The 24,213-nt window shown below is 44.1% G+C and overlaps 1 protein-coding gene and 3 non-coding genes across 4 annotated transcripts; 2 read left to right on the forward strand and 2 right to left on the reverse strand.

Annotated features, from left to right (window-relative positions):
- Nucleotides 1-7,668: 7,668 nt before the first annotated feature.
- On the reverse strand, nucleotides 7,669-7,740 carry TRNAC-GCA (transfer RNA cysteine (anticodon GCA)). The gene has a single exon. It is a non-coding gene; the product is annotated as a tRNA-Cys (tRNA).
- Nucleotides 7,741-8,524: 784 nt separating this feature from the next.
- On the reverse strand, nucleotides 8,525-17,404 carry LOC128400500 (dickkopf-related protein 3-like). Its single transcript, XM_053362714.1, has 5 exons — nucleotides 17,373-17,404; nucleotides 14,583-14,872; nucleotides 12,123-12,300; nucleotides 10,355-10,550; nucleotides 8,525-8,833 (listed from the first exon to the last, which is right to left on the reverse strand). The coding sequence occupies exons 2-5, from the start codon at nucleotides 14,736-14,738 to the stop codon at nucleotides 8,779-8,781; spliced, it is 585 nt and encodes a 194-aa protein (XP_053218689.1). The 5' UTR covers nucleotides 14,739-14,872; nucleotides 17,373-17,404; the 3' UTR covers nucleotides 8,525-8,778.
- A 5,085-nt stretch (nucleotides 17,405-22,489) lies between these two features.
- LOC128401081 (U7 small nuclear RNA) lies at nucleotides 22,490-22,550 on the forward strand. The gene has a single exon (XR_008327429.1). It is a non-coding gene; the product is annotated as a U7 small nuclear RNA (small nuclear RNA).
- A 778-nt stretch (nucleotides 22,551-23,328) lies between these two features.
- TRNAC-GCA (transfer RNA cysteine (anticodon GCA)) lies at nucleotides 23,329-23,400 on the forward strand. The gene has a single exon. It is a non-coding gene; the product is annotated as a tRNA-Cys (tRNA).
- The last annotated feature ends 813 nt before the right edge of the window (nucleotides 23,401-24,213 follow it).

Raw genomic sequence — 24,213 nt, forward strand, 5'->3', positions numbered from 1 at the left:
CGCTACAGTGCAGAAGTCCTGCTCATGGTAATGTGTGCATTAAAGTGCCACAGGGATACATCTAGCAGCTGACATCTCCTTATGCTAGAGTAAAGGTAAAAAGGTAAAGAACTCCTGGATGGTTAAGTCCAGTAAAAGGGGACTATGGGGTTGCGGCATTCATCTTGCTTTCAGGCCGAGGAAGCCGGAGTTTGTGCACAGACAGCTTTCCCAGTCATGTGGCCAGCATGACTAAACCGCTGCCGGCACAACAGGACACCGTGACGGAAACCAGAGCACACGGAAACGCCGTTTACCTTCCCGCCAGAGCGGTACCTATTTATCTACTTGCACTGCTGTGGTTTCAAACTGCTAGGTTGGCAGGAGCTGGGACAGAGCAATGGGAGCTCACATCGTCACGGGGATTCAAACCACCAACCTTCTGATCGGCAAGCCCAAGAGGCTCAGTGGTTTAGACCACAGCGCCACCCACGTCCAGAGTGAACTGAAAAACAATACTAAATAAATTAACTATAACAATACACTGTGGTTTACTCTAAGAGAGAAATTTAGAAATGCCTGAGTCGCTTCCTGCTTTTGAGGCCCCCAAGCAGTCATAAAAAATAATTAAAAAATGATGAAACACAAAACCAAAAATCTGAATTGTTTCTTAAAAACAAAAAACCTTCCCCCTCATGCTTTTTCTGTTCATATGCACTAATTATTGGTCTGTTGGGACATGTTTGCCTCAGTCTAACCTTGAGGCAGCAGAACTGTTTTCTTTTTAATACTGATGGACATTTCAAATTCTTTAAAAATGACAAAATCTATATCAGTTGACAAAAAAAAGTCTCTTACTAACATGTATCTCTTATTTACTTAAATGTGCAGCTCTAAACATGAGAGCACGCTTAAAAACATATTGTCTAAATTTGAGGCTTAGGTCAAATTATACATAGGTGGGTTTAAAATAAAAATAAATAAATAAACCTTCCTGGCTATTTTGTACCCTTTGGGACCAAGGCAACAATTGCTGCTTACTTGTTGAACAATAAGCCAACGATACAATTATTATTATTTTTTTTAAATATCCTGGAATCTGAAAGGTGACCATGCAGAAAACCTTTTTCAAAACCATAAACCTGGTTTGTTTTCTGCATGTTCTTTGTGGAATGAAACAGCTTGTCACAGTTTTGTGGTTGTATGAGTCTTACAAGGCAGGAAGTGGGCGTTTCGTCTGCTCAATAACGTGTGAAGCTTCTATTTCCCCTGCAGTCCTGTGGAAAGTAGAGACCGTATAAAATGCGCACTAAGAAAATAAATACAAACCCACTCTTTTTTTTAAAAAAATTATTTCCTCCAATAAAATTGAAGTGGTATGCATGGTTCTCCCCCCTCCCCATTTTACCCTCACAACAACCCTGTTCAGCTTGGAGAAGGTGACTGGCCCAAGGTCACCCAGTAAGCTTCATAGCTGAGTGAGGATTTGAACCCAGGGCATCTCACCACACTGAGCCTTTCTCTTCCTGTCTCTTGGAATTAGCCAGACTTTGATGGGTCTTACATGTCCGTTGGAATGTGCTCTTTCAGAAGTTTTAAAAAACTGCCTTAAGAATCTTAGCTGCATCTCAAGCCTTGGAACCTCAGGCTCCAGGTGTTAATCACTGCAAAGCCTCTGAACATGAGCAGAGAGCCATTCCCGCAGCCTAAATGAAATTTAAAACACAGTCTAACTCAGGATAAAAGCTGGAGAGGCAAAGCCTCAGACAGGGGCCTGAAAATAATGATTATTATCTGAAGATTGATTTCTTACTAGAAATCCAATTTGTCGTCCCCCCCCAAACTTGGGGGGGAGATATCTGTGACTGAATCTCCCCAAATAATATTCTCCTAAAAGCAAGCAGCATGGAGCTTTGGTGTGTGTGTGTTGGTGTGGTGTGTGTAGATCAAACTACAGCTCCCACTCAAATTGGCCCCCACCCCAGAACTACGATTTGCAATGGATGAATGGATGAAATGGGCTGAATCCAGACATGCTTTCCCTCCGTGGCTAATAGCAGGGATTTGAAACTGGGCTGCAGAAAGGGTGGGGGTGGGGGTGGCTGGGAAAAATATCAGATCCCCAACACCACAACCCTGATAAAAATATCACACACACACACACAGAGCTGCAGCTGCTTTGGGGGGGGAAACATTACTTGGGAAGATCCAGTCACAGATATCACGTGGAAGGTTTAATTGGGCTGTGGGTGAATTGATTTCAAATATGGTTTTATTTTTCAAATAAAAAGGCAACCATGAAATAACGCTCAGCTGTTCTTTTCGCAACCTAGGAGAACCCAGGAACTGTGTGCACACAGTGCACCCTCTGCAAAAAATAATCCTATGAATTGTAGTTTGCTCAGGATGCTGGGAATTGTAGCTCTTCTAGGGTTCTACAGTTCCCAGGATTGATAATAGTAACGGTAACGGTGACGATAACGGTAACGGTTACGATAACGAGAACGGTAACGATAACGGTATCGGTGACGGTGCCGATAACAGTTCCGATAACGATAACAGTGACGGTGCCGATAACGATAACGGTGACGATCACGGTGTCGATAAAGATAACAGTTATGGTGACGATCACGGTGTCGATAACGATAACGGTGACGATAACGATAACGGTGACATAACGGTGACGGTAATGGTAACGACTGGATTAACAGTCAATCCATCTTCCCATGGAACTCTGGGAATTGCACTCTGGGAGGGGTCCTCCTAACAACTCTCAGCACCCTTGACAAACTACAGTTCCCAGGATTCTTGGGGGGGGGGAGGCCATGAGTCCTTAAAGGGGTATGATACTGCTTTTAATGTACAGTGCAAATGGAGACCCATTTAGCATTTTGTCTTTCGCTTTTAATTAATGTCATCCTTATTTTGTCTTACTGAACCTAGTATTTTGCATAGAGAGGCCAACAAATGTTAATAATGATGGCTGACATCCGTTATCTCAGGAGACAATGGAGGAGGCTGCCTTTGGGGGTGAGGTCAAGCTGTTGGAAGGTTGCAGTTCCTGCTGTGCTGTGGGAGAGACATGTTCCGCTGAAGCTGGGGCAGATGAAGGCACCTGGTTGTGCTATTGCAGATGAACGATGGCATTTTCACTCTGAGCTTCTCCCAGCAGTCATTTCTCCTCTGGTCACTGCTATTGATACATGACTTGGCTGCCTGTCTCCAGGACCTGCAAGGGATTCCCAACCAGCAGGGTTGATTTGGCAAGCCTTCATGTCATGTTTGCAGACAGCGTTGGCCTGCCAATAATAATAATAATTAATAATAATAATGACACTTGGTTTTGAATGAATGAATCTTTATTTGCATCAGCCACTGGCCTTAGCAATAAAACAACAATACAATATACAAATAAAAAGTCAATTATATAAAATACAGTTAAGGGTTTTGGATCAAGAATCAAATAGTGGGGGAAATGACACTTGGTTCTAGCCTGGCCTTTTTCTCTCGACTCTGTGCTGGGCTGCTCTTTCTAAACTTTCCTGTTAAGAAACTGGTCGAAACTTGAGGCACTTCCAGCAGCAACATCCCTCCTGTCCCCGATCGATTGCCTCCTTGCCTCTTGCAAAACGGGTTACTCAAGATATCTTGCCTTTGGGTTTTGACACGCAAGGGCTGGCAGAGAACAGCCCGTCTCCCTGGGAAGAAAGAGGTGAGGACACGAAACTTGGTCCAAACTTTGTCCAATCTCTCTCAGCCTGCCATCCTCTCTCTTCCTCCCTGCTGATGGAGGGGCAGAAGGCTCCTGTCGAAGTCTGAGCTGTTTTCTGATCATCCCAAGAGCAGGTGCTGTTAGGGATTGGCTCCAGGAGTAGGGGAAGCAGACTAGGAAGCTGAGTCATGCTGAGTCATGCCATTGGTCCTTCCAGCTGGGTATTGTCTCAGCATTGACTGGCGGCCGCTCTCTAGGGATTCAGGTGGGGCATTTGTGTTTTCCAGCCCTGCCTGGAGAGGCCAAGGATTGAAGCCGGGCTTTTTGCAGGTGCTCTACCGGTGAGCTACAGCCCTCCCTCCAAAAATACAGACCCCAGCCTTCGTAATTCTGAATGAAGAACTGATTTCCATAGGAGCATAGGCATCTGCCACCATACCTTAAATCAGGGGTTGGCACTTTTTTTGTTTTGCCCCCTGTGGCCCCAAAGTTCCCCTTTCATGCTGACTGGATGCAGGAGACATGGACCCTGCTGCAGAAATAGCAACAGGTCTTCATCCTGCCATGACCCCAGACCACTAAGTGTCACGGTCTGGTTCGTGGGCAATCGAAGCCCCGGCTGGGGACGTCGGGACCGGGGGCAAGATGGCGGGGGGGGGAGCAGGAATGGGATTCCAGAAGCCAGGAGTCAGAAAGCCAAGAGTCTGAGGGTCAGAGAGCCGGGAGTCAAGAAGCCAAGTCAAGGGTCCAAGGATCAAGGAGCAAGAATTAATGAAGTCAGGGGTCCAAGGTTCAAGAAGCAAGGAGTCACAAAGTCAAGGGTCCGAGGATCAAGGAGCAAGGAGTCACGAAGTCAAGGGTCCAAGGTTCAAGAAGAAAGGAGTCACAAAGTCAAGGGTCCGAGGATCAAGGAGCAAGGAGTCACGAAGTCAGGGGTCCGAGCATCAAGAAGTAAGGCGTCAAGGAGCCAAACGCAGCAAGGCAGGAAACGTGTTGCTGTGGCAAAGAGCCAAAGGGAAATGCTGACCTTATATCCCTTCCCAGCTCTTGCCACCAGGTGCTGTGAGATACCAATTGGCCTCACCTGTGCGGCCGTGCCTTGCCTCTTCAGAACAAACCTAGGAAGGCCCCAGTCCTGCAAAGTCCTACTGATCACAGGGCCTGGCTCCTGCACGCACACCTGACACTAACCTTCTGCTCCTGCCTTGAATGAAGTGGCCGCAGTGTGAGGGGGTGACTTCTTGGTTTCCCCCTCCCTTCTGTTGGTTTCCCAGCTTCTTCCTTCACAGCACAATCCCGCCTGTATTTAATACAAATCAGGGTCTGTCATTGTGCATCTGCGCTTGATTCACAGTCGCGCTGCATGGTGGGTTTTGTAATCCTACAGCTGTCGGTGGTCTTTGGAAGCCATGGTCCAGGTCTTCAACAAAGGGCTTTTTGTGGGTTTCTTTTTTGTGGTGGTGGCGGTATGAATATAAGTGAACACGACTAAATAGAACTCCCATGTTCAATTATTATATCGCTGAAAAGTCAATTCTGGGAGGCGGACAATAGGGACAAGGAACCTGCTGCCTTCAGGCCCTAAATGAGAGTTGCTTGGAGCCATCTTGACTGGATCCCCAGCCTTTGTAGAGTTGTGTGTGTGTTTGAGGTCGAATCCTGACAAGACAGAAGTACTGTTTTGGGGGGACAGGAGGCGGGCAGGTGTGGAGGATTCCCTGGTCCTGAATGGGGTAACTGTGCCCCTGAAGGACCAGGTGCGCAGCCTGGGAGTCATTCTGGACTCACAGCTGTCCATGGAGGCGCAGGTCAATTCTGTATCCTGGGCAGCTGTCTACCAGCTCCATCTGGGACGCAGGCTGAGACCCTACCTGCCTGCAGACTGTCTCGCCAGAGTGGTGCATGCTCTGGTTATCTCCTGCTTGGACTACTGCAATGCGCTCTATGTGGGGCTACCTTTGAAGGTGACCCGGAAACTATAACTAATCCAGAATGCGGCAGCTAGACTGCTGACTGGGAGCAGCTGCTGAGACCACATAACACCGGTCTTGAAAGACCTACATTGGCTCCCAGTACGTTTCCGGGCACAATTCAAAGTGTTGGTGCTGACATTTAAAGCCCTAAATGACCTCGGTCCAGTATACCTGAAGGAGCATCTCCACCCCCATCGTTCTGCCCGGACACTGAGGTCCAGCTCCAAGGAGGGCCTTCTGGCAGTTCCCTCACTGTGAGAAGCCAAGTTACAGGGAACCAGGCAGAGGGCCTTCTTGGTAGTGGCACCCACCCTATGGAACACCCTCCCATCAGATGTCAAGGAAATAAACAACTACCAGACTTTTAGAAGACATCTGAAGGCAGCCCTGTTTAGGGAAGCTTTTAATGTTTAACAGACCACTGTATTTTAATACTTTGTTGGAAGCTGCCCAGAGTGGCAGGGAAGCCCAGTCAGATGGACAGGGTATAAATAATAAATAATAATAATAATAATAATTATTATTATTATTATTATTATTATTATTATTATTATTATTATTATTATCCCTCTTTCCTTTCCTCCCTCCTCTGATGCCCTCTCACGTCTCTGCCTCCCAATGCAGTTTGTTGCAGCAGCCCTGGCTATACGTTCCCCAGGCAAATGATGTCTCTGGCGCTGGCCAGGGGGTGCTGATGCCAGGAGCTGAGACAGCCTCGGAGCAAGCAAGCAAGTGGGTGAGGAAGTCCAGCCAGCCAGTATGCCAGCCCTTGCTGTTGGGAAATGGACAGACAAGTGGGAGGCCGGGCAGGCAGGCAGGCAGGTACTGCACCGGCCTTTCTTGTGCTTGCTGTGTACAAGGCCCGCCTGGGAGCTGAGTGCCCGGTGCCGAAGGAGAGCCTTTCCGCCATGCAGGCCTTTTGCTGCCAGATCCTAGCCGCTCCAGCGTTAATGCAAACAGTTACAGCTTGCCACCAACTGCTCCAACGCACAGCCACTGGCTTCATACACCACCAGGACTCACCAGCTCCCTGCTGAGATGCTTTCAGTCGTTTTGCACTCTGCACATGCTCAGAAACACTGGGCCCATAACCTGTCAGTGTTTGTAAAAAGCAAAAGGAAAGGGTTCTGACCTCCCTTTGTTGCCTCAGACCTCGGACCCTTGTCGGCATAAAAGAGTCCACAAGAAAAGTATCCTTGCAGAGTACTTTCTGCTTTTATTCTTAAAAGTCTTTCTGCAAAAGCGACTGACACACAACAACACTACCAGCTTTCACCAACCAACCAAACCAACATTTCTCACTCTATATATACAACCTGGTGTAGCCGCTGACTCATGCTGACCCAGCTTTTTAAGCATTAAAAAAACAGCGGCCATTTTAGCCGTGACTTAAACTACAGTTCCCAGGATTTTGTGTGTGTGTGTGTGTGTGTGTATTTTTGTGTGTGCTTTAAGTGTGCTTTTTGCTTACCTCCTGTCTTAGTCCTGTCTCTTCCCATTCTTGTCCTTTTAAACTCCTGACCTTTGCGACAGACCGAGTGATTTTGATATGATTGCTGTCGGTAAAATTTTGCCGATAAGTCAGGTTTTAAATCTCCCCATAAGGCTCTTGAAGCAGAATCGTGATCAGTAAATAGCCCTGGATCTCAATTGCTCTGTCAGAGTTATATCTCAAAAGTCAGCAAATCAATCCTTGCAGGAAATCCTGCATGAGTCAATTAATATTAGAATTTACAGAGCTGAAAAATTAATATTTGCATCTCTTCTTTTGACTTCCCACCCTTCCTGTAACCAGCTGAACAGAAATCTTTAATTTCTCCCACTACACAGATTATGAGATTTAACAAATTGCTATTAAACTGCTTCATGGGAACAAGAAACAGCGTCCCTTCCCCCAATAATTAGAAAAGAACATAGTCTGGAGCAGCGTATTTGTGCTCTTTTGCAGAGACAGAACATGGTTTATTTATTTTTTTAACTGAAAAATGAATTAAACAGAAAAAGAGGGGGCACCTGGATTTGAACCAGGGACCTCTTGATCTGCAGTCAAATGCTCTACCACTGAGCTATACCCCCAGCTGCCCAGAAGGATTGCTTGCACTGTTTTTCTGCCTCAGAGTAAACACCCACATTGCTTTTAAAGTACACACAACTGGAAGATACTTGTGTGTGTTAACGGTGCTTGCCTTTCCTGCTGTGACGAACAACCTTATAAAAATGGCTCTCTCTGCAAAGGGTAGCTAAGTGCTCACAAGTATTCAGTTCATTTCATTTGCATATCTCACCCTCTATCCTAAGATCTTGGAGAACTGACTACAGTTTAAAGTACCAACCATCCACAGAAACCTATTTGACAGAATATTCATTAATTATTATTATTTTTAAAAGTGTAACCCAGATGAATTAGATGTATACCTGGTAAAAACTCAAGTGCTAAATAAGTATTTCAATAATGGGAAATATTCCAGCTCACAATTTAATGGGCTTCCAGGGTAAGGAAATTCTACAAATCATGGAGACACCATGATTGGGGAGAGATCTGCATTTAAAGAGATGGAACTGTTGCACCTAATATAGCCCTAAGAATATCATTCTTTAGTCTAGACCAGGGATGGGGAAGTTGTGACTTTCCACATGTTGCTGGACTCCAACTCCCATCAGCCCAAAGCATGATGGGAGTTGGAGTCCAGCCAGATTGCAGGCAGGGCCAATGTTAATCACTGTTAATGATTAGATTAGCATAATGTAACTCAATACACGTTAATCCGTCAAACAGTTTTATGGGAAAGGGGGCTATGTTCCAAATACTTTGGAATAACAGATTTCAAGACAACGTACAACCTTATGATGCTTCCAGTTTATTGTAAATCTGCATATTCACGAACTTCAAGTACCATTTTCATGTACAAATTATTCATTAAATAAAAACAAAAATTACAGAGTGCGGGAGGGATTAATGACTTGGTCCTTGCATTGCTTGGCGACAACTCAGGTATTTTTTATTTACAAATGTCCAATAGAAAGAGAAGGGCAAAAACAGTTTTATGTACAGTGTTATTTACATGGAATAAATACAGCTCTGTTTTGTTTTTTTAATCCACACTCCCTGCTTGCCTATTGTTTTTGGCATCTCCAGACAATTTTATCCGACCAGTATTCAAATGAAGCCCTGCAGGGGGGAAAAAGAGAGATTTTTTTTTTATAGGAGTGTCTACTGTTGAAGCAGATTTTCATGTCACACAGCATTCTTCGACAGGTAGCAAAAGGAGACAGAGCACATTAGCCTCTGGAGTTGGCTGTGGCTCAGATTAAAATACGTTCTGTGATTAAGATGTAGGTTAGTGGGCACCCTAGCCAGGTGCGTATTACGTATTGTCAATGGAGCATGATAATAATAATAATAATAATAATAATAATAATAATAATAATAAAGCACACCTAATGATCTAGTGCAGAGGAAGGGAACACTTGCCAGGCTCGTGGCTCTGTAGGAACCGCTGATCAGCTGCCAATGCCAGCACTTGCAAAGCCTGGTGCCTTTGCAAGGGCCGAAAATCAACTCATCTCATCATCAGCAAGTGCATTTGAAAGGTTTTGAAAGAGCCAGCAATAATCTGAACAGCAGCGTCACAAAAACCCTGCTTTCTGTGAGGAGCTGCATGTCTTTTCCTGCCCTACCTCTGACATCATATATGACATCAGGAGCAGGGCAGGGCTTGACCCCCCCCCCTCAAAAAAAACCCAGTGTGGTCGACCATGCGGGGAGATCTGGCAGGCCTGGTTAGGTCCATGAGCCTGAGATTTCCAACATGTCCTTTTCATGAGAGATCTGCATTGGCTCCCAGTACATTTCCGAGTACAATTCAAAGTGTTGGTGCTGACCTTTAAAGCCCTAAACAGCCTCGGTCCTGTATACCTGAAGGAGCGTCTCCACGCCCATCATTCAGCCCGGACACTGAGGTCCAGCGTCGAGGGCCTTCTGGCGGTTCCCTCATTGCGAGATTACAGGGAACCAGACAGAGGGCCTTCTCGGTAGTGGCGCCTGCCCTGTGGAACGCCCTCCCATCAGATGTCAAGGCAATAAGCAACTATCTTACTTTTAAAAGACATCTGAAGGCAGCCCTGTTTAGGGAAGTTTTTAATATTTAATGCTGTATTGTTTTTAACACTCGATTGGGAGCTGCCCAGAGTGGCTGGGGGAACTCAGCCAGATGGACAGGGTATAAATAATAAATTATCATTATTATTATTATTATATGATTTGTGCTCACAATATTTTCAGGGCTATCAAGCCCATGTTCCCATTTTCAATGCCATCCACGCCTGTGAAAAAGTGTTGGGGCAGCGTTGGCGCTGCTCCGTTTCTATACAGCCCTTAACTCCCCGCTGAAACCCCATCACCTTTTTATGCCACAAATGTTTCGGTTAATTTTTGTCCCGCTTTTATTGCACCCTTCCTGCTTGAGAGACAGTGACAGTGTGTGGAGGCACACTGTAGAACAAAGCAGGGATAAATAAACCATCGATGATGCCCTGTTATGGGTGCGAAAAACACGGTTGCACCCATCTGGGAGGAGCTCTTGTGCCACATTCTGCAAAGCAATTATTTGCTTAAGGGTGGAGGGGAAGCAATTTCATGATATGTTGCTAGCTATACCCCTCCCCTTCCAGTCCACATCAGTGTACTTACTCTCGGTTAGGGGACATCTTTTTGCACACGAGTCCTTCTAGGCAGGGGCACACCTGGTTCACGCTGAACGCAATCCCTCCTTCGGGAACGTAGCATCCTTCATCTAAAAGGAGCCTTTTCTTGCAGACTTTCTCCCCATGTTGGCGGGCGCAGCAGGCGTCGGGAGAGCAATCCTTATCGTGGTGGCAGCGGGCACCTCCGAGGGGCAAGGAAAAGAGAGTAATTGAGAACCCAAATGCATTTGAGGATGGCGATACAGACCTCGAAAGCTAGCACATTTTGCAAAGCCGAGATGCCTTGAAATCTTTGAAAATCAGGGATACTTTGGTCTATGGTCTGTGTGTGTGGTTTGGGAGCTGCACGGCCAGGGAAAAAACAATGCTGTCCAGGGTTGTAAAGACTACAGAGAGAATAATTGGATGCACTCTTCCCACCTTAGATCAAATCTATGCTGCCAGGTGCCATAAGAAAGCTGCAGAGATAGCGCAGGATAGTACGCACCCCGGAAATGATCTCTTTCAGCTTCTGCCTTCTGGAAGAAGGTATAGGGTTATAAAGGCCAGGACTAGCCGCCTGAGAAACAGTTTCTACGCAAATGCAATTCTGGTTCTAAACGCAGCATAAGGGGTCTCTATAGTATAGTGTATTTTATAGTATAGTATAGTGTATTTTAAAATGGGGTTTCAGAGTTTTTAGGGGTTTGTATAGTATAGTATAGTATAGTATAGTATAGTATAGTATAGTATAGTATAGTATAGTATAGTGTGTTTTAAAATTGGGGTTTCAGAGTTTTTAGGGGTTTTATAGTATAGTATAGTGTATTTTAAAATGGGGTTTCAGAGTTTTTAGGGGTTTTTGAATGTTTTATGTAGTTTTTCAATTTCATTGTTCTGTATGGGACAATGACAATATATCTATATCTATCTATCTATCTATCTATCTATCTATCTATCTATCTATCTATCATCTATCTATCTATCTATCTATCTATCTATCTATCATCTATCTATCTATCATCTATCTATCTATGTAACCTGAGCCGCTCGTTGGCATCGAGCACGTTTTTTGCAAACCTGAGATGTCTTAGACATCTGGCGCACTTTGCTACTCTGTGATGTATTAATTTCCCTCCCCCGAATTAGTTCCAAAATGAAAGTACCTGAAGACATGCATTTTTAAAAGGGGGAATAAATAAATGCTATAGGACTACAACTCCCAGCTTCCCTAACTATGGGCCTTGCTGTCTAGGGTTGATGGGAGATGGGAGTCCAACTTTGGAAGGGGGAGGAACAGACGGACCCACATTAAACCCTCCATTTCCTCCCAAGCCCTCAAGAGCAAGAATAAATAAATAGATAGTTACAGTCAATAGTTACTTCTAACCGTAAATGTATTCACTCCATGGTTTATCCCTCTGCCTCAATTTCCCTTGCTTTTTTCTTTTGCCTCCCTTGTGTTGGATTTTAAATTGTGAGCTCCTTGGGGCAGAGACCTGTCCTTTCGGACTTTACATAGCAGAGCACAGATTTCTAGCTCGGTGAATTACTGGGTCTTAATTCAGCCTCCTTGGAAACCAAGTCCTTCCATCTGAAAGCCCTGCCCCTCCTAATTCCAGAGAGAACATGATTTACTACATTTACTACATGCCTGTTCCCTGAGCTACTAGAGCTCCAATTAGATATTTAGGCTCCTTACTTTGAAAGGCCTAACCTTTGTTGCGAGATGCAAAAGAAACGTTGCAAAACAGGCCGCCCCCTCCATGGCTTACCTTCCTGGCCGCCAGGCAGAGTCTCCTGGCATTTGCCAAACATGCAGCTAAGTCCCAGGGCGCAGTGGGCATCCCGTCGGCAGAATTCACCTTCTTGCCTGAAGGGCAGGCAGAGCCCAAAGTGGTGGTCGCAGAAGAATCCACGAGGGCACTTTATTTCGTGGCTGCACACGGCCGCCTGCAGTGCAAATGGAGAAAGATGGGGGTCAGATGCATGATCTAGCAGTGACAATTGCTAAGCTTAGGGGTCAGCAAACTTTTTCAGCAGGGGTCCGGTCCACTGTCCCTCAGACCTTGTGGGTGGCCAGACTATTTTTTGGGGGGGGGGGGGATGAACAAATTCCTATGCCCCACAAATAACCCAGAGATGCATTTTAAATACAGTGGTACCTTGGGTTACAGACGCTTCAGGTTACAGACTCCGCTAACCCAGAAATAGTACCTCAGGTTAAGAACTTTGCTTCAGGATGAGAACAGAAATCACACAATGGCGGCGCGGTGGCAGCGGGAGGCCCCATTAGCTAAAGTGGTGCTTCAGGTTAAGAACAGTTTCAGGTTAAGAACAGACCTCCAGAATGAATTAAGTTCTTAACCCGAGGTACCACTGTAAAAGCACACATTCTACTCATGTAAAAACCAGGCAGGCCCCACAAATAACCCAGAATTGCATTTTAAATAAAAGGACACATTCTACTCACGTAAAGACACACTGATTCCTGGACCGTCCGTGGGTCGGATTTAGAAGGCAATTGGGCCGGATCCAGCCCCCGGGCCTTAGTTTGCCTACCCATGCTTTAAAGAATGGCAGCAGCGACTGCTGGCACAGGTTTTCCAGCAGCCTGACAGAGTCAATGGCAGAAAAGCTGGACAGAACTACCAGTTTGAAGCTTGCTGAAATTTGCACAGAGGCTGGGTCCTTTGGAGAGAGATTCCAGCTCTTAGGGAGCACCAACTAATACCCACAAAAAATGGCACCCACACTGGACTTTGTAGATGCATGTGGGTAGGGCTGCCATACGTCCTGATTTTCCAGGACATGTCCTGCGATTTGCCTCCGTAAATGGCGCCCTGGATTATTTTTCGGAAATCAGGCAAATGTCTTAGAAAACCAGTGACAGGGGTTAAATTGTGCTGAAAATGCCTTTTAAAAAGCTCCAAAACTCAAGTTTTTTTTAAAAAAAAACCTGTGTCCTGATTTTCATTTTTGGAGACAGGGCAAGCCTAAATGTGGAGGTGTAAGATAGATTTGCTTAGCAACATCTGGTCATTTCAGAGAACTAGTCCTCACTCCCCGTTAGGGTGGCTGCTTGTGTTTGCCAAAAAAAAGAGAGGACAAAACAGGTAACATATTTGCAAAAAAGAAGAAGCATATGCTTATCTATACAGATGCAAATTTAGAAATAATTGCTATAATTCAAACAAAAAAATACAATGCATCTCTTTTTAGTGGGGAAATCTGTGACCAGGTGGCCTCTGCATCTAAAAATCTCTCACTCCAGAGCAACTAAAACCAGCACCCTGCTTATGTGGGTTCAACAAGAGGGCTTCTAGGGCAGAAAGTATAGCTTCCAGGTGGACCTGAACTCAGAGCCTTCTTTTTTTAAAAATTATCAGAGCTAATTTATTGCTCAGTGCAATCTAGTCTTCCTCTTCATTCCTGCACACTCTCTCTTTTTTTAAAAGCTTTTTATTAAAATTTCAAAAATTATATAAAAACATAACAAAACAAAAATACAAAAATACAAAAATAGAAACAGACAAGAGTAAAAAGAAAACACAAAAATAAAACAAGTATACTTTCTATCCCTTATTTTCTTATAACTTACTTCCCCGACTTCCTCATACCTCCCCTTTCTGTATTCCAATTTCTAATTTGTTAATTCAGCAAATCCTTTCCCTAAGTTTCAATTAATTTTTTACCTTTCTTTTCTTTTTACTTATCCGTTACAGCTGAAAACCACATAAGTACTAAACCAGCGTCATACTAACATTCATTAATTTTGCTATTCCTGCACACTCTCTCCCTATGATTCCACCTCTCCTCTTGCACCCCCCTCTCTCTTCTAGAAGAATAAAGTCTGGCACTCTGAACATGCTCAGAAGCACTCTCTGCTTTATAACTACACTGGAAGTGCCTAGTTGAGGGCTGGAGCTGGAAACAGATTTGTGGGAGTCAAGTCACTGCCAGATTAATGGTGTGGCTCTGCAAATGCTGTTGGATCCCATCAGATCCCATCAGCCCCAACCAAAGTGGCCAAATGGTTGGGGGGGAAAGGAATTGGAGGCCAGCAACACCCAGAAAGCCACAGGTTCCCTATCCTAGGATTAATAGGACAGATTTCCCACTCCACTCACTTGTTCATACTGATTGCTTTCCCTCCTCCTTGCTAGAAGCTAGAGAGCCCACATGATGAAAAGGCAAAGATGACCTGTTTTCTAAGGTTGGGGAAAGATGCTTACCGTCAGCTCCTGGCCGGATGATGACCCAGGGTCCCTGCGAGGTGGCACCCCGTTGACAGCGTGTGGCAGAGAGTGCATCCATGCCCAGATGGAGCCTTGCACCACAGACAAACGGCAGAGGAGAAAGACAAGAAGGCAAAGCTGGCTCCTCATCATGACCACGATGGATGGATGACCGATGGCTCTGGCTGAAGGGCAGTTGGCAAAGGAGATTGGTGCAGGGAGGATGCCTGGGAAAGTTTATATAGCCAGGCCTATCTCGGCTCCTGCTGCTTAAGCTGTTTGCCAATCTAATGGGGAGGAGGAGGCAATCAGGTTTTAGGGGCTTAGCCTAATGATTATGAGCGCCTGACCGCCCACCCCCCCAGGAGAGCAAACGAATAACCCCAGAAGTCTGGCTCCACCGTGGCACAGCAATGGTCTCCTGTCTCCATTTTTGTAGACCACATTATTTTGGGGTGGGGAGTGGGTCACTGTTATGAAACCATGAATAGAGAGCATTCGAATCATTTGAGGAAGCTTGTAATGTTTGGTGCATTACGGTATTTTAATATTTTGTTGGAAGCCGCCCAGAGTCAATGGGGAAGCCCAGCCAAGATGGGCAGGGTATAAATAAATTATTATTATTATTATTATTATTATTAATAATAATTACCCTTTTATAGGACAATACCAATGCTTGCTCATTAGTTTATTCTTTTTTTAAAAAAAGGTGTATGATGCCTCTTACTTGAGTCCCACTTCGCAGTCAAAACTGATTGGCAAAGGGGCTTCCCAGTTAAAATCCAGTTGATAGTTAGACAGCACCCAGGGCAGATTACAGACAAGATACTACTGCTGTCGTCAATGTCGTCAATGCCCTGCTTCTGAGCTTCCCAGCAGCACCCAAGTGCTATACTGTGACCGATCTTTGGTGTGATTCCCACCCCCAACAATTCTTACATGTTCTTAACATGTGTGCGCATGTGCTTGGAGCATTGATACCGACCAGCCGATGTAGGCCGCTCAGTTTAAATGGATTTGGCGCCGTTGGGAAACATGCATGCTTGCCTCTCACCCCAGACAAAAAGTGTTGGGAAAATAGCACTGGAAACTGTAGGATAACAGCAACGTTGGTTAGATGCCGGCATATAACCCTCACGCAAACTGAATTAATGCTCAGTGAAGAGCAATGGGGTATAACCTCCAGGCAGATAAGTTGGGATGGATGCTCAGCTGGAAATGCTAGAGGCTGAATATCATACTGGGCTGTATTCAGGTAATTTTTGGTGGGCAGAGAACAGTCAAGTCAATAAAATTATTATTATTATTATTATTATTATTATTATTATTATTATTATTACCCCACCCATCTGGCTGGGTTTCCCCAGCCACTCTGGGCGGCTCCCAAGAGAATATTAAAAACACGATAAATCATAAAACATTAAAAACTTCCCTAAACAGGCCTTCAGATGTCTATTTCAGTTGTTCAGTTGTTTATTTCCTTGGCATCTGATGGAAGGGTGTTGCACAGGGCGGGTGCCACTACCGAGAAGGCCCTCTGCCTGGTTCCCTGTAACTTCACTTCTCGCAGTGAGGGAACCACCAGAAGGCCCTCAGCACTACACCTCAGTGTCCGAGCTGAACGATGGAGGTGGAGGCGCTCCTTCAGGTATACAGGACCGAGGCCATTTAGGGCTTTAAAGGTCAGCACCAACACTTTGAATTGTGCTCGGAAACATACTGGGAGCCAATGTAGGTCTTTCAGGACCGGTGTTATATGGTCTCGGCGGCCGCTCCCAATCACCAGCCTAGCTGCTGCATTCTGGATTAGTTGTAGTTTCCGGGTCACCTTCAAAGGTAGCCCCACATAGAGCGCATTGCAGTAGTCCAATGTCAAGTGTTTAACACACGTAAGTGCCTAAGAAGTCCATGTAAGTTAGTCCTTTCTCTCCGGTCGCCCCCCACCCCCATTTTCTATGCTAGCTGCAAAGAGAATAGAGATTCTTTTTCCTTGACTAGCACAGAAGCCATGTCAGTCTTACAGAGGCACGATGAAACACACTATACCCCCTCTAGCCTTTTACTTGATAAAAAAAATGGTTGGTTGGTTAGCTGGTTGGTCTTAGCTAGGCTGCCGAGAGGCTCAACCCTAGCTTGCACTTTCCATTCTGGTTAGTTAAATGCAGCCCACTGTATTTATACCCCGCCCTCCCCAGCCAAGGCTGGGCTCAGGGCGGCTAACAAGCAATAATAAAAACAAGTTGAATGAATACAACTTAAAAACAAGATTAAAATACAACATTAAAATACTGAAACATAAAAATATTAAAATGCAGCCTCATCACAGGAGCAGAAAGGAAAAAGAAAAAAGAGGGGGAGGGAATCAAATTGGCTCCAAGCCGAAGGCCAGGCGGAACAACTCTGTCTTCATATTCTTCATCACTAAATTTTGAATCCCCAACCCGCAAATAGTGGAATACGTCCCAGGATGATGTTCAGTCCTTAGCACCAACAATTAAAAAGGATTCCCGGTTTCAGGATTCCATTGGGTCGACTCTCATCCGTAACTTCTGGAAATAAACTTCTGGTCAGAGCAAATAATGACAGGCGAGATGGTTCATAGTTTTTCTTTGTGTAGAGCAATGTAAAGTACATCTGGCCATGGCATAGTCTTTGGGGGGCAGGAAGGGTATTTTCCTCACTTGCAAAGCTGTGTACATCTCAGGAACCCTCCTGCTGAATTAGGTGATATCTTGAGAGGTGGCCAAACACATAGAAAACAAATGGACCAATCATTATATTGATTACCTATTGGCTGACCAGTTTCCTGAGATCACTGGCAAGGTAGCTGGTTTTTTTTGTGCGGCAGCAATACCTTGTCATTGCAGGATCTTGATTGCAGGATCAGCACATGTAATAGTTTACGTAATGTATTTCACTGTGTTTTGTTTTCTTCTTATCTTCTCTACTGGTCATCGATCAAAATGTATATAAAAACAGTGTTTCGGTGCACTCTGGTTTCCGTCACGGTTTTCCGTTGCACCAGAAGCAGTCTAGTCATGCTGGCTACATGACCCGGAAAGCTGTCTGTGGACAAACGCCGGCTCCTTCGACCTGAAAGCGAGATGAGCGCCGCAACCCCATAGTCGAAGTAAGCCAAACTTACTATTTATGTGAGGAAACACAAGGCCCAAGCGGTTTAGCCAATGTCCCACATGAACTGACGCACCATACTTTTAAAACATTCTTACTCCTTTTCAGCAGTCATGGAGAATCCCAGGAACTGAATTTTGATAAGGGAGCTGGAAATGGTAGCTCTGTGAAGTCAGCACCCTCAGAAAATTACAGTTCCTACGATTCAGTGGGGGAAGGGGGAAGCCATGGCTTTGAAAGTGGCATAAGAGTGCTTTAATTCTATGCTATGGATGCGCCAGACAGAATGTCCCAGAATCCTTTGCAGCACACAGGGGACGTGAGGCAGAGACTGGAGATGGCAAGCACCCAGCAAATGCAAGAAGTCTGGAAATGTTTTAAAATGTTGCACAGGCCCTCCTCGTGTGGACAGGCACCCATTCTTTCAGGAAACGAATTGTGTAACATAGAAGGAGACACTTTTAAACTGCGCTACTCGGCAGTTTGAATCCCCACGACGGGGTGAGCTCCCGTTGCTCAGTCCCTGCTCCTGCCAACCTAGCAGTTCAAAAGCACATCCAAGTGCAAGTAGATAAATAGGTACTGTTCTGGCGGGAAGCTAAACGGCGTTTCCGTGTGCTGCTCTGGTTCACCAGAAGCGGCTTAGTCCTGCTGACCACATGACCTGGAAGCTGTACGCTGGGTCCCTCGGCCAATAAAGCGAGATGAGCGCTGCAACCCGAGTCGTCCGCAACTGGACCTAATGGTCAGGGGTCCCTTTACCTTTACTCATCATAAACATTATCCGCTAGAGGCTCTTCAGCGATTGTTCTAGAGTCTAGGAGTTTTAAGGTTTTCCCCCCCAGGATACCCAAGACAAGTATGTATGTAAGCTGTCAAGTCGTAAAGAACACTTCACCGGTCAAAATGCATCCCTCATAGCCTGCTTTTACCATACTAGTCGTGTTATCAACCACGTCGTCCCCTTATTGCCTTATCCTACTGATTCCTTCTGTGATCTTCATATGCTGCCATCTTGCTGCAGTAAATGACATGTTGCCATCTGTACAGTGGTACCTCAGGTTACATACGCTTCAGGTTACAGACTCCGCTAACCCAGAAATAGTGCTTCAGGTTAAGAACTTTACTTCAGGATGAGAACAGAAATCGTGCTCTGGCGGCGCGGCAGCAGCAGGAGGCCCCATTAGCTAAAGTGGTCTTCAGGTTAAGAACAGATTCAGGTTAAGAACGGACCTTTGGAACGAATTAAGTACTTAACCCAAGGTACCACTGTAATGCCTTATTGCTTTTGGATATAATTTTTATTAAGTTTTCTGTTTTACAATTTAAAATACTCATTTTGCATCCTTAAGATATCAGTGACGTCCCTTCTTCTCTTTCCATGGTTCATTTCACGTATCATAAATCCCTGCATATTTTACAAAAACTATACCATTCAGTATTCCATTACTGCATCCATCAAAACTTGTTTACACTGTTGAATTGATCTTAATGCTGCCAGCGTTTTCAGCTGTACACAGATTATTTCCCATATATTCAATAAACGTTTTCCAATCTGCTTTAAACGTATGTTCTTCTTGTTATTCTATATGTTAAGTCTGCAAGTTGTCCATATTCTGTCAACTTAAGTTGCCATTCTTTTTTGGTTGGGACCTCGCTCATTTTCCATTTTGGGGCTAATAAAATACGGGCCACAGTTGTAGCATACATAAATAACCTTTTTTGACACCTGGGAATTTCAGTCTGAATTATCCCCAACAGAAAGGACTTTGGGTTTTTTTGGGGGGAAGTACTTTTTAACATTTATTTCAATTCATTATGGATCATTTCCCGATAATCCTTTACTCTTTAACAAATCCACCACATATCAAATAAAGTTCCCTCCACCTCTTTGCATCTCCAGGACTTATAAGTGCCGTAATGCCTTTTTGTTAATTCAGCTATGTGATGCTTATTATGCCAGGTATCCATCAGTAGCTGTTTTTATGGGGTATGTGCGTGTTGTTGTTGTTGTGTGTATGTTTATCTAAAATGATCTCCCCACACATCTCATCACCATCCTCAGCTCATCTCCTCCCAGTGATGGTTTTAGCACTTTTCTTAATGGGGTTGCAAATGACATGTTTACTTTCCTGCTATCTTTATCACCTTCTTCCCTGGACAGATTGGCCCAGCAGGGAAGGGAATTAGAAGTTATTTGGATAAACATCAGCTTCCAGAGGCTTTGGGGTTACTCCTGAGTGGATTCCTCAGTCACCTCTTGCTTGTTTCCACCAAGATTTTTGAGAAACTAAAAGCTAAGTTCTGCAGGATCAGGCCAGACCAGAGGTCCATTCTAACCAGCATCCAATGGCCAACCAAATACTTGTGGGAGGTCTGCAAGCAAGACATGAGTGCAAAAGCACTTTTCCACACGTGTAATTCTGATACTCAGCGTTAATCAGTGTGCAGGCATGCACTCAAATTCTTGACACATTAACCAACAGAAAGCCAGAGAAAATCCCAGGATGTACACACCAAGTTACAAAAGCAAATTTATTTATTTATTTGCTCAGTGAAAGCAGGGCTTCTGTAAGCGGCTTGCTCAGCTTTTGGGGAGGCAGTTTTGGTGTTAAGCCCCATGTTTTCCTCAGCAGAAAAATCAACCGGTGTTAGACCTGCAGACTCTACCGATTAATGAGGTGCAATTAATTTAGATGAGCTTTTGCAAGCGCGCACCTCAACAAAAAAAGAGGAGTTTGTTATTGCAATAAGTTTGGGTTCAATACCTCGAGGAACGGCTTAACGTATTGCCTTTATTAAAAAGCAGTTACAACTAGTTTTGTGCGCTAGACAGCTCAGTTGGTACAGCATGAGACTCTTAATCTTAGGGTTGTGGGTTCAAGCCCCACAATGGACAAAAAGATTCCTGCATTGCAGGGGGTTGGTCTAGATGACACTCATGTTTCCTTCAAATGCTATGATTTAGCTGGTCGGGCTGCACTTCCTCACTCTACTCTCCAAGAATCATCTCTCTGTGTGTGTGTGTAATATTTATTAAATTTTCTCTTTTACAATTTAAAATATTCATTGAACAACCTTAAAATGTCAGTGACTTCCCTTCTCTTTCCATGGTTCAATTTGCATATCATAAATCCCTGCATATTTTACATAAACTAAACCATTCAGTATTCCACTAATACAGTGGTACCTCGGGTTAAGTACTTAATTCGTTCCGGAGGTCCGTTCTTAACCTGAAACTGTTCTTAACCTGAAGCACCACTTTAGTTAATGGGGCCTCCCGCTGCTGCCGCGCCGCTGGAGCACAATTTCTGTTCTCATCCTGAAGCAAAGTTCTTAACCTGAGGTACTATTTCTGGGTTAGCGGAGTCTGTAACATGAAGCGTATGTAACCTGAGGTACCACTGTACATTCATCAAAACTTGTTTACACTGTTGAATTTATCTTAATGCTGCCAACGTTCTCAAGTGTACACAATTCCCTTCCCATATATTCAGTAAGCATTTTCCAGTCTTCTTTAAATGTATGTTCTTCTTGTTCTCTTATTCTATATGTTAGGTCCGCAAGCTGCACAAAATTCCATGAGTTGCCATTCTTCTTTAGTTTGGGACCTCGCTCATTTTCCATTTTGGGGCTAACAAAACACGGGCTGCAGTGGTGGCATACATAAATAGCCTTTTTTTTACATCCAAGAATTTCTATCTGAACTTTCCCCAACAAAAAGGGTTTGGGGGGTTTGTTGTTTTTTTGAAAAGTACATCTAAACATTTTTTTCAATTCATTATAAATTATTTCCCATTACCCTTTTACAAGTCCACCACATATGAGTCCACTTCTAACTAATGGCTTCTGCTGCCTTATTTATTTCACCATACAAATGGAAACGACTCTCTGATGAGACTGGTTTCTATTTTTACATGCTTATATTGTAACAACTTCAAAAAATCCTTCTTGTCAGCCAGAGGACTTTGATGATGGATGGTTCTTAACATATGTACTTTTTATTGTATTATAATTTATTGAATCGTGCAATCAGGCTTCAATGAGTACAGTCAGGGTGACTGTAGTGTTTTCTGATCATGTAATTTAAAAACAAAACAAAACAAAAAAACTCCTGCCCGGAAACCTATTTCCCCACTGTGGACGGAGGTATGGATCCAGAACTGGCCTCCACAGTCACTCAAGGACACACCATATTAATGAAAAATAATCGTAATCAGCTACGAGTGATTGCCAAAGAAGAAGTTTCAATAATCCACAATAATACAACAATACTGTAATACAACATTACACCATAAGAATTAACTCTCAAAATATCAGCAAACTATAATTTGGACAGAAATTGATCCTCTGTCAAGCATTACAATAACTCCACCAAGTAAAAGTTCCAAACTGGGAAAGAAAGGAGCCCTGCAACTTTAAGAACCGCCCCTTCCTTCTCTTTTCCGTTTTGAAGTTTCCCAATTCTTTCTTCCTTTCTTTTCAAGCCTCGACTCCTGGGATTCGTCACCGGCAGCAGAGAGGGAGGCGCAGACTCGCTGTGACCAATGACAAGCCACCTATTTAGCATATGAGCCATAAGGGGTTCAAAACCTCGTTTTTGAAGGGTAAATAAATAAATCCCGGCTTAAAAGGTTGCATTTTTAAATTAAAAACCACTGCTTCGCGTTTTACGGCCCCAAATGAGACAGAACACGCGCTGGGATTTTGCTCACTGTTACCTGCAAGTGCATCGCGCTGTTTGTGGGCTGACGTGGCGAACAACTATTTTTCAGTGATTTCAGCTCTTTTTGTATTTGTCTAGCAGGTTTTCTGCAGTAGCAGAAAGCTGTCCCAGAGTTGTGCAATGATAGATATTTGAAAATAGATATGATCGCGGTGCTGGTGTGCGTGTAAAACTTGGGAGAAACCATTGATTAGATTCCCTATTTTGATTTAATTTTTCCCCTTGCATGAATGTTTTTCCTGCTGTGTTAAAACACATGGAAGCTTAAAGCACAATATTAACATAGATTTTGCACTCAAGGCATATTATTTAGAGCCCCTGGCTTTTGATTCTTTGCTTTTGCCTCTGACATCTGCATATAATCTAGATATATTTTACGTTTTTTTATTTTTTACGCCTGTAAAGCACATTTTGAGAAACGCTATTCATTCTGAAAATAAAAATCCATTGCGGATTGATTTTGCGTCCCATTTGAAAACCCACTTGCAGGCGGTATATCTTTAAAATGCCTATTTTTATATTTTTAAAAAGCTACATTTTACACATTTTCCTAGAATTATAGAATTGGAAGGGAACCCTTGAGTCATCTAGTCCAGCAAAAGGCAAAAGGAAAGAAAACTCAAGATGCTTTGCACTAATACCAGCAGAGGTTGTCTTGCTTTGCTTTTGAAAGATAGAAAGCTGGCTTGCCTGAACCTGTTATTCTTGCTCTCTTTAACCAGCCCAGTACTGAAGTCCCATCATCTGTTGCTGCCGGCAGTTTATTGGTTAAGAAGTTCTTCCTTCTCCAATTAGATTATTCCGACTGGGAGATCCCGCCTCCGCCCAGGGAATTGCGTCGTCGCAGCCACAAATGACGGTTAGTTAACCGTGCAAACCAGCAGAGGGGGTATAGCTCAGTGGTAGAGCATTTGACTGCAGATCAAGAGGTCCCTGGTTCAAATCCGGGTGCCCCCTCAACTAGCTTTTTTCTTTTTTAAACACCATCATCATACTTAAAAGGCATAACTGGTTTTAATTAGATATGCTACGCACTGGCTACCCTGCACTTTTTATAAAATGTATAAAATGGTAATTCCAGATCGTAGTCATGTGACTTTTTTTTACATCCTGGGGGTGTATTGCTCTTAAACTCTTTTTTGTGAGCATGCTTAAAGTGTGTGCGTTTCGTGTTCAAAAAAATGCACGAATAATCAGAGACAGGGCTATTTAATTTCAAAGCGGAGATTGAATGGATCGATTGGAATGTCAAGTCAAAGGCTGCAAGATATTTAGGAGCTTTAAAGTTGCAATTCTCGCGGCCGCCCAGAGGAGGCGCTAGTTCGCCTTCAGACGGAAGTGGGAAAGATTTGGAGCAAAGAAAGAGGCAGGAATCATCATCATCATCATCATCATCATCATCTCTTTAAGCGGACCATAAGTAGAAAACTGCAAAAAAAATATTTTTCCTTCCAGTAGCACCTTAAAGACCAACTAAGTTAGTTCTTGGTATGAGCTTTCGTGTGCATGCACACTTCTAACTAGAAAACTGCACTTTATGAGAGGGATCCTGTAGTTGCATCTGCAAAGATTTTAAAAACTCAGGGCCAAACTACTACAAAGGCATCAGTGCAATGTATGCTTTTTGTGATTAGCTAAATTGCAGTGGTGCTTTCATAAGCCATGGGTCCAAAATTCTCCCACCACCATCCAAGTTGCTATTTACCCTAGGAGGAGTAAAAATCAGCTTTATTAGATAAAACTGAGGGCCCCTCTTGACTGACATTTTAT

Source organism: Podarcis raffonei, chromosome 13, assembly GCF_027172205.1.
Source record: "Podarcis raffonei isolate rPodRaf1 chromosome 13, rPodRaf1.pri, whole genome shotgun sequence".
In the NCBI taxonomy this organism is placed as follows: domain Eukaryota; kingdom Metazoa; phylum Chordata; class Lepidosauria; order Squamata; family Lacertidae; genus Podarcis; species Podarcis raffonei.

Excerpts from the sequence above, each read along its gene's own strand:
- LOC128400500 (XM_053362714.1), bottom strand. The coding sequence starts at position 14,738 with ATGATGAGGAGCCAGCTTTGCCTTCTTGTCTTTCTCCTCTGCCGTTTG. Across the intron at positions 12,301-14,582 it reads CATCCGGCCAGGAGCTGACG|GCGGCCGTGTGCAGCCACGA; the intron begins GTAAGCATCTTT and ends TTTGCACTGCAG. Across the intron at positions 8,834-10,354 it reads AAGATGTCCCCTAACCGAGA|GGCTTCATTTGAATACTGGT; the intron begins GTAAGTACACTG and ends TCCCCCCTGCAG.